Source organism: Chaetodon auriga, chromosome 11, assembly GCF_051107435.1.
Source record: "Chaetodon auriga isolate fChaAug3 chromosome 11, fChaAug3.hap1, whole genome shotgun sequence".
NCBI lineage: Eukaryota > Metazoa > Chordata > Actinopteri > Chaetodontiformes > Chaetodontidae > Chaetodon > Chaetodon auriga.
Window position 1 is genome coordinate 14427694 of NC_135084.1, and position 9673 is coordinate 14437366.

Below are 9673 nucleotides of genomic sequence, written 5' to 3' on the forward strand. Positions count from 1 at the left end.
TTATTTCATAAATAAGGCCTATATGTCTTCCTGACACCCACACACCGACAGAGACAGTCCCTCCCCCCGCCTCAGGACGTCACTGAAAGGGAGAGGACAGCATCCTGGCTGACCCAGCTCTTTCTCTAGATAGCTGAATTCAGCCAACCAAACAGGATCGACCTCTCTCTTTCTCTCTCAGCCTTCCAGCCATAGACACACCGCCGCAGGAGAGGGATGTCACAGCTGAGAGAAAGCCACTCCACCGCAGTCTGCATGAAAAGCAAGCAGTGCGCAGACATTCTTCACGCTTACGCACGGGGTATTTGCTTCCTTTACGCGCCGTCCGGAGACAAAATTGGTCCAATTTCGGACCAGCTGACTGTTTGTTATCTGTGATCTCACTGCTGGTGGTAATAATGCTTCCCAGCCCGCTCATAACTTCTTCCACCACGCCTTTTTCTGTGAAGGACATTCTGAAGTTAGAGTTGCAGCAACAATCCCAGCAGCACCAGCTCCAGTTCATCTCCTGCTTCGGTCTCTCTGGCGCGCTGTCACAGCCGGGGGCGCTCCCAAATAAACCGTTCCGCTCTCACTCACCGCCCTCCTGCATGTTAGCCGGTAGGGACAGTCCGAGTCCCGGCAGCTCCGGCGTCTCGGAGAGCGAGGACAGGATGTCTTACCTCAGCACGCTGACGGTGCAGGAGCGGCTGGCGGAGTCCAGTCTGCCGGTGGAGATGTTCGGCAACCCGGCGCAGAACCACTCCGCAGACCTCCGACTGGAGACCGAGCAGGAGGACCGAGATAGCAGTGAGTACACAGTCTAATGATAAATATGTTCATCTAAAAGTGAGTGAGGATGATGATGATGATGATGATGATCCCTGTCGTTTTTATTGATGAGAAGTAATAGCATGAACGGAGAGACAAGTAAATCAGAATCACGAGTAAAAAAAAATCAAAAAACAAACAAACAACAATTTGAATTTTACTAGATAGTTCTGGAGAAATAATTAGAGGGACGTGAGAAGATACTCGCTTATTAATGCATAAATGACTATTAAACGTTCACCGAATACACACAGAAGTCCTCAATGCCCCACTGGAGTGATTTTTGCTAATAACATACTTACATAATAACATATATATGCTGTGTTTAATTGCTTATTTTTGTGCAATGTTGGCCTCATAATTTAGAACGAAAATACAATATTTTGCCACACCTTGCACAATGAACGCCCGTAGGAAAAGAATTGTTCCATGCTATTCATCAGCAGATACTTAACTGCTGTGCATGAAGCCTGGAGGCATTTAAGCGTTGTTTACATCTGTTGCTACATCTGATTTATTTATTTTGAACAGTCGATATGAATCACTGAAGAGAAATGCGCAAAAACACCAAACATAATGACTGATTCACAGTCTCGTTGATGTGCATTGAATCGACAGAAATCTGATATATTTAGCTCAACTTTAATTTTCATGGTCAGAGGATCAGATTGTTTGTTAGTTTAAATTCACTGACAAATAATTTAGCATTTTTTCCTCCTGGTTTACTTTCAGTAAATCCTCTTTGAAAGCACCTTTTTGATTTATTTCTTATTAAATACTTATAAAAATGCTGGTTGAGCAATTTCCAATCCAGTAAACTTTCACTTCTTTAAAAAGTTTTGAAACAATTGAATGTTTAAAGATCAAAATCGTGGGATAATCAATTAAATTATTGGGATATTTAAAAAACAATCGACAACAAAATTGTTTTCAAACAATGTTTTGGGACAACATTTTGCGATCATTCAGACTTTTACATTAATTAATTCATGTGGCTATGAGTGTGATGGGATTAGCACATAATGAAGAGTTGGATAAACATTTCAAAATGCTACATAACCAATACGTCTTGTTTTCACTTCGATATACACTTAAACGTGACTTCTCCACGCAGAGAGCTGCGGAGCGTTGCGCGCTGAGTGTGAGGATCCGGACTCGGAGAAGCCCGCCACCAAGCAGCAGAGGACAAGGAGGAAACCCCGCGTCCTCTTCTCCCAGGCTCAGGTGTTCGAGCTGGAGCGGCGCTTCAAGCAGCAGCGTTACCTGTCCGCCCCCGAGAGAGAGCACCTGGCCAGCTCCCTGAAACTCACTTCCACTCAGGTCAAGATCTGGTTCCAGAACAGGAGGTACAAATGCAAGAGGCAGCGGCAAGACAAGACTCTGGAGATGGCAGGTCATCATCACCACCACCACCCACCGCCGCCGCCCAGGAGGGTGGCTGTGCCGGTTCTGGTCCGGGACGGGAGACCTTGTCTGACTGGATCCCAAAACTATAACACTTCTTACACAGTCGGAGCTCCAAACCCATACAGCTACAATGGCTATCCAGCCTACAGCTACAACAACTCGATGTACACTAACACCTATTCTTGTACTTATTCTAGCTTACCTCCTCTGCCGCCCAGTAGCTCCTCAGCTAATGCTTTTATGAACATGAATTTGGGGAATCTTGGGGCACAGACGCAAAGCCAGGCGCCCCAAGGACCAGTCGTCACACCCTGCCAAGGAACCCTGCAGGGCATCCGGGCATGGTAGCGCAGTCTTTACGCACAGCTGGGAGAGACTCCTCTGGGATGGCTGAACGGACTCAAGCATGTCAACCTGATCAGCTAATGCAACGAAAGCAGGGTTAAATGTCAGTAACACGTTAGAGAAAGTATAGGCCAGTTTGCTGTAACTCGAAGCAGGCCTATGAGGAAACCCTGACCCGCTGACTGAGATACAAGCCATATTTGGTATGCGCATTTTTCTCTGAGCCGCAATGTTTAGAAAACTTCTTCAACCTGCTGTTGGCTAATTGTCGGATTGAATGTTGCCCATCAAAGATCTAAAGTGGTTCAAAGTGGAAGTGCGAAAAAAAAATAAAGGGAAATTGTATGGGCATTTTCATATAAACACACATTTCTACGCATAAGGCATCACAAATGTATTAATTACCTAACTAGGCCCATTCAATGAAATCCGCAAATTCGTTGAAAGAAAGTAAACAGTATGGACCACAATTGCCAGATAATGCAGTCTTATAAAGTATTATGCTTATTTTTTTTTCTTTTTAAGTGTGGCTTGTGTTTGGCCAGTAGTCTTTGTACTTAAAACTAAGTGAGAGAGACTGAGCGTTGGCCTGTATGACCTGAATAAAACGGCGCTTCTGCAAAACAGAGCTGAAGCTACAATATCGATGAAGATGATCACTGATGATGAAATTAAAATCATATACCAAACAGAATGACACAAGTGACTGTATTGTGATTGTGCTGTGCTTTGTGCGTGCGTGTGTGTGTGTGTGTGTGTGTGTGTGTGTGTGTGTGTGTGTGTGTGTGTGTGTGTGTGTGTGTGTGCGCGCTAATTTGTTGGCTTATTAAAACACACGGAACTAAAACAAATACAGTAGACATCCAAGTGAAAATGTGCGTTTTTAAGCCGTGGGACGTTTCTGACCTTGTTTGGACGCGTTATTGCATTCCAACATTCATATGAAACTGGGCAGGAAACTTCAAAAAAAAAAAATAATGTTGAGTTTATTACTCAAACTTACATGTGCAGTTTCTCAACCTCTCAAATCGTCTCTCAAGCCATGCAACTTCTTTTTTTTCCTGTGAGAAAGCTCGTGGTAGACTTTGGTCTGAGACGAGAACCAGAAACAGAGAGAATTTAGAGGCGAGCGAATGTCCGGTCAGGATTCAGAGATGGACATTAACCAGACAGCCGGCATCCTCGGGACCCACAGGGCGAATAAACTCACAGAGCTTTGGATAATAAATAGTGTTGGAAAGTGTCTCTTGGTTGATGCGTGACATTGAAATATATATAATTCCCAAATAAATTTAAAAAAAGCCTATTTATGCTGCTGTGCTGCTAATAATAATAATACTAAGAAGAAGAATTATATATGATCATCATATACATATATCATATAATTAGCCCTACCCCCCCCACACACACACACACACACACACACACACACACACACACACACACACACACACACACACACACACAAACACAAACACCGTTGATTGGAGATGGACTTAAACAAACACCTTCACCTCCGAGGCACGCAGACACTATTAATGGAGATGAATGGCAACGTAAACAGAGTGTTTGTCTCCTCTGATAGCCTCACCGGCCACTTCCCCTGGCTACTGCACTGCCGGTAGGACATACCTGGTGTCAGCTCTAAGTGCTGCAGAGTCACTAGTGTAAATAGAGCTGGCGACAGGACGGCGATGCCTGAGGACGCGGCCTGGCCACGGCTGCTCTGACAGGCGCTGCGATCGCTATCTTGTGCTTCCAAAGATAGCAGCTCGGCTCATGGCTGCGTTAGGCGTGGAGTTTCCCAAAACAAAGTCTCCAATGGCAACCACTCAAGGAGCTCACAGAAGAACCAGGGCCCGAGCATAAAGAAGAAGAAAAAGTGCGCGAAGAAGCTGGGGTAAAGGCTCTTCCATTAGGTCTCTCTTCGAGTATCGTCTCGGCCGCCAACATGGCATCAGACGGATGTGGAAAAGTTTTTCATCAGCGTAAAATCTAATTTTTTTCACCTTGTATATTATGACACTAAAATTTACTATACAATTAAACAAAATGCTATTTTAATTATAGGCTCCGGGAATATTCTAGATAAATTTGGAGTGGTCTAAGGATAGAGAGAGCGTGCAGTACAGACTAAAACCCTCTGAGATAAAGTCGTTGTTTTGCGTTATATAAATAAATCTGACTTGACTTGACTTGACTCTGGAAGCCAGTTGAGGCGTCACAAAATCAACATTTGAACATGAAACAGCTAACAGAAAGCTAATTCTTTTCTCACATGGATCATCATCAAGCCACACAGCATATTTTCAGCAGTTTCTTTCATTTTTATCTACAGTAATTGATGCAGTTGCTTTCTGTTGAAATTTAGTGAACGCACATGCAGAGTTTCAGTTGTGTGTGCGTGGATGTTCACGAGGAAAAGGAAGGGTTGAGTGTATTTGGGACGCAGATTACACATGTTGCTTGTGAGTGAGTGAATGAGTGAAGGAAAGGCTGCTTCACTCAGAAATCATAATTAGCATTTATCATAGCATGCATGTTATTGAATAATGAGTCAATGAGCTGAATTAAAACGTTACTTTTTGTTATTCTGGTGATGACACGTCGTGTTTTTAACACATGTAAGTGTGCCAGAACTCCCATGTTTCCAATCCGGACATGTTTTGACACTCTGGAGCTGATTTGCGCTGTGTGGCAATCTGAGAGATTTCTCTGTTTAGTCAGAAGAAGAAAACAAAACAACACAGAGGAGGCAGATCACTGCGTCTGTCATCACGTCTCCTCGACGTAGGGTAGGCCCGGTGATTGTGTAATATGTGCGTGTATCTGTGAGAGAGAAAAGGGCGTGTGTGTGTGTGTGTGTGTGTGTGTGTGTGTGTGTGTGTGTGTGTGTGTGTGTATAAAACATAGTTGGCATCTTTTCTTTTTACGCATCTTCTAACTTTGGAAACGATGCATCATGACCACACGGCGGCGCTAGTCACCTGTTTGAGCAACAAGACTGGAGGTCCCTCACACTAAAACATTCAGTCTACGATCAAACGCAGTTATTCAACGACATTCTTCTCATGGGTTTTGTCAAAAGAAAAAAAAAGCGTTATGGAGAAAGGCATCCAAAATCTCATACAATTTTACGCAGAAATTTGAAGAACTGCGTAAACCCACATTTATGAGAGATAAGATGCTGCTTTATTAATCCCACAGCGGGGAAATCTGCAGTGTTACAACAGCAAAGAAGACGGTGTAGCAACAAGAATCAGTAAAAATATAAATGGAAAAAAAGTCTAATAATACAAAAAGATATAATAAAATAGTAAAATATAATAAATATGTAAAAACAACGTATTACATGATGAATTATGTTCAGATTAAAAAATAAATTTAAATAATCGACATATTTTACAATTGAATTGTCATGTAAGTGGAAGCTGAAGTCAAACTTGTATAATAGTTGGACCTTACATGTAAAAGTGAGGTGTAGTTTTGCGAAAGCATTTAAAACCACAGACGCTGCGCTGCGTATTACGCACGGTTGGCGAAGTTCACGCGCAAGACTTTCTTCATATAATTTACATATAATGAATACGGGGTAAACCCACCGTGGCTGAAACAGGTCTATTTTGTAAGAGTAGTGGGTAACATCCACATCCATGAGTCTGTAACTCATGTCTAATATACGGTAATATTTAAAATGCTCAGCAGGGTCTAATTACTCTCCTCGTCTCCACATAACTTACACAAGCATTGACAAATGTGTCTATTAAAATGTTAAATAATTCCTTGCGTTTGTAACGTCAGTTAATAAAATCAGCTGACCAAAGTACAATCCCTCGTGTGAAAAATCATTGTGCCTCGTCCTCAATAAAAGCGCAGAGCTCAGAGACCAGCGTGGAGCTGGGCGGTGCGAAGGAGGGACCAGGCAGAGAAAACAGCCTATCAAAGGTTAACCAGAGCTGCTGCAGCTGAGAATTTTGTAATAGAGTTGACAGTTCGTGATGAAGGCTCTTCATTAGTAGACCGGACTTAGTTCACCACAATTAAATTTGAGCAATTAAAGAGGCTGTAAAGACCGAATCGCTGAGGACTGTTGCTTTCGCGGGGCTGATCTCTTGATGCCTCCAGATAAATCGTTTGCGACAGTGCAGGAAATATCAATGCGTTAATTTTAACCATGACATTACGTTTTTCGTCCTTCTCAATCAAAGACATTCTCACTGGACGCGATGCTCGGGGAAAGCCCGATGCCAGGAGTACAGAGGAGCCTCGCGCACCGAAACGCAACATCTGCAGCGGGCAGGGTGGTACGAGAATCCCTGATCTGTCGCATCGAGACGCGGATAAGAACTGCCCCCACTCAGAGACACTTCCTGCTGGTCTCAGTGTGTCTGTTGGAATCCTCGGGTCTGATACCTACAGCGACGAGCTCACTGGAGAGGAGACGGAGCACAGAGGAGGTGAGCGCCGGTCGACACCTGCTGGCTTGTGTGGCAAATTTAGGTTGTGTTTGCACAAACTGGCACCTTGAAAGAAGACAATAAACTTATATGATTGAAAAAAAAAAATCGTCTCAGTCCAATGACATGTTCATCTCACCTTTTGGAAATAAAGTACGGTTTTAATTGGCATGTTGGGATGTTTTCACCAGTATTTACAGCGGGCATGCTTATTTATTTGTTACTTATTTCCCTCAATTTAAAAAAAAAATAATGGCAGATATGTTAAGGACATATTTGACACAGAATAGTTACACTTTATGTCATGAAAGTGCCATTTTAATCGCTGAATAATCATAAATCTTTCTTAGGCGCTGCAGACCAGCAACCACAGTGTGAGGAGCGGGATGAACAGCAGAGGAAGGAGGCCGAGGAGGAGGAGGGGGAGGAATATCACCACAGCGAGGAGAGGGTCAGCTGTTCATCCGATGAGCGACAGTGCAGGTCCGGTACCAAGAAGCGTTCCAGGGCGGCCTTCTCTCACGCACAGGTCTACGAGCTGGAGCGTCGCTTCAGCGCGCAGCGGTACCTCTCAGGCCCTGAAAGGGCCGATCTGGCAGGAGCTCTGAAACTAACAGAGACCCAGGTGAAAATCTGGTTTCAGAACCGGAGATACAAAACCAAACGGCGCCAGATGTCGGCCGAGTTGGCGGCGTACGGCCCACCAAAGAAAGTAGCAGTAAAAGTGCTGGTGAGGGACAATCAAACGCAGTACCATCAGGCGAATGGAGTACACGTCCCAGTGGGTGTGCCAGTGTATCATGCGTACCACTACTACCCCTACCTGCAGCACTGCTGCCAGCCGTGGAGCATGAACAGTGTGCCGTGTGGGGGGATGCTCTGCAGCCCTCAAGAGACTTGAACAAGAGCCAACTCAAGGTGTCAGAAGCTGTCTGTACAGTCAGAGGGTGACACCATCCTGTATGCTGTCAAACTGACTGTTTTCTATTATTCTTATTTTTTTCCCCTTATAACAAGAAGCCTGATTATTATTTTTTTTTTTTTGTCATTCTTTTTTTTTTTTTTTTCTTAAAGCTAAATGATATTGGAGTTCGACCAGCTATTTAGGGTCCATGGCATGCAAATGTCTCTCACCATGACTTGCTACATTTAGAGATATTCAGAAAGGAAACGAGAAAATAAGATAAAATATTTTAAACATTAGCCTGCAGTGAAGATTGGTGTGGGCATTTTGTATGGGATATTTGATCAGATTATTACTGTGTGAAGAGATCTTCAGCATTTAAGCCCAAGATTTGAGTGTGGTTCTAATTTTGTAATGATTTACACGAAAAACAAAATTTAACTCTAAATACTGTTGACTTTCTCACACGTTTTTCTGATCTGTTGGGTAGTTTTCTCATAATCTTACCATTTATATAATTTATTTAATATTCTATGTAGATCTATCTTTTTTTAAAGACAAAACCTCAAAGGGACGTTTTTTTTTGTTGGGGTCAGGAAAAGGGAGAGTCATGTATTTCTTGTGTTTGCTGAGGGGAGGACAGGCTGACGTACTGTGAAGCAGAGAAAGGTCTTCTCATTTTCAAGCCCTGATTTTACATTTCAACACTCCCTTCTGGGATTAGTTTTTTGAAAAATCAAATAGTCACAAATGCTGATTATAGTGTGCACAGTGGGTCATAAAGGTGCATTTTGCAGACGACAATGAGTCTGTCTCTGTTTCAGGATTTATCTCACTACATGTTATTTCTACCAAAGCAATTTCCTCCACTCCATCACAACAGGTTCCACATAAAATATTAACAATGCCGGAGAGGGTCCTGCAATTTAAAAGGCTTTTATCTAAACTATATCCTAAAACTAAGCACACTTATGCTCTGTTAGCACAATTAAATAAAATAAAATCTGCCAATTTACACAAATACTTGAAATAACCCCATGGCTCTGAAAAGATGTAGCTGTATTTATTAGTTATTTACAAAATGTGTAAATACACTAAATCAGGTATAGCGAGTCGCTTTTAGTCCACAGCAATGACTCCTGACTTTGTGCCTCAAGAGTCCATTTGATGATGTATATGTTGCTTTTTGTCCTTCATCGTTCACGACTGCCAGGAACGGTCCGTTTTAAGCTACCAGACAGAGCAGAAAGGAATCCTGAATTTATACAAACCCAACAAGAGAAAGTAGCTTATCTCGAAGTATGAGTAGCATGACCGAGTCTCTGACATTTTTAGTAGGTATTTATTTCATTTATGGGACATTTTTATTGACCATGAAACTCAACATAACACCTGGAAGAATACATTCTTTATGAGAGCTTTATGGACCTTTAATAACCTTTTGGGCAGTGTGTCTGTGTGTATCTAGCAGATTAAGATGCAGTCTGGCTGCACAGACAGCATGAAAATATAACTTACTCTCTGCTTTTAAGAAACGCCTTCGTGGAAAGGGATACAGTGTATAATATCCATCTGAGCAAACTGAGTTTACTTTCTTCTTACTTTGATATTTGACAAAACTGACAAATTTTACTGACTCAACCAGACAGTTTTTGAAAGGGTGAATATTTAGTATGTGTGTAAAAAGTCATGCGTAGGCCTACTCTGTTCTACTGTGTGCTGCATGAGTCAGAGAGGGTCAATAGACCGT

The 9673-nt window shown here is 42.6% G+C and overlaps 1 protein-coding gene across 2 annotated transcripts; it reads left to right on the forward strand.

The window, feature by feature from the left end:
- Positions 1-258: 258 nt before the first annotated feature.
- Positions 259-8036, forward strand: LOC143328293 (homeobox protein Nkx-2.5-like). Of its 2 annotated transcripts, XM_076743365.1 has the most exons (3): positions 259-789; positions 6771-7019; positions 7370-8036. In XM_076743365.1, exons 1-3 carry the CDS (start codon positions 399-401, stop codon positions 7918-7920), a joined length of 1191 nt encoding a protein of 396 aa, XP_076599480.1. In that variant the 5' UTR covers positions 259-398; the 3' UTR covers positions 7921-8036. The 2 variants fall into 2 exon arrangements, with proteins under 2 accessions (XP_076599480.1, XP_076599479.1); XM_076743364.1 differs by lacking the exons at positions 6771-7019; positions 7370-8036 and adding an exon at positions 1925-2565.
- The last annotated feature ends 1637 nt before the right edge of the window (positions 8037-9673 follow it).

Coding starts and splice junctions, on each gene's coding strand:
- LOC143328293 (XM_076743365.1), top strand. CDS start 399: ATGCTTCCCAGCCCGCTCATAACTTCTTCCACCACGCCTTTTTCTGTG. Junction 790..6,770: donor GCAGGAGGACCGAGATAGCA/GTGAGTACACAG, acceptor TCTCAATCAAAG/ACATTCTCACTGGACGCGAT. Junction 7,020..7,369: donor GGAGACGGAGCACAGAGGAG/GTGAGCGCCGGT, acceptor AATCTTTCTTAG/GCGCTGCAGACCAGCAACCA.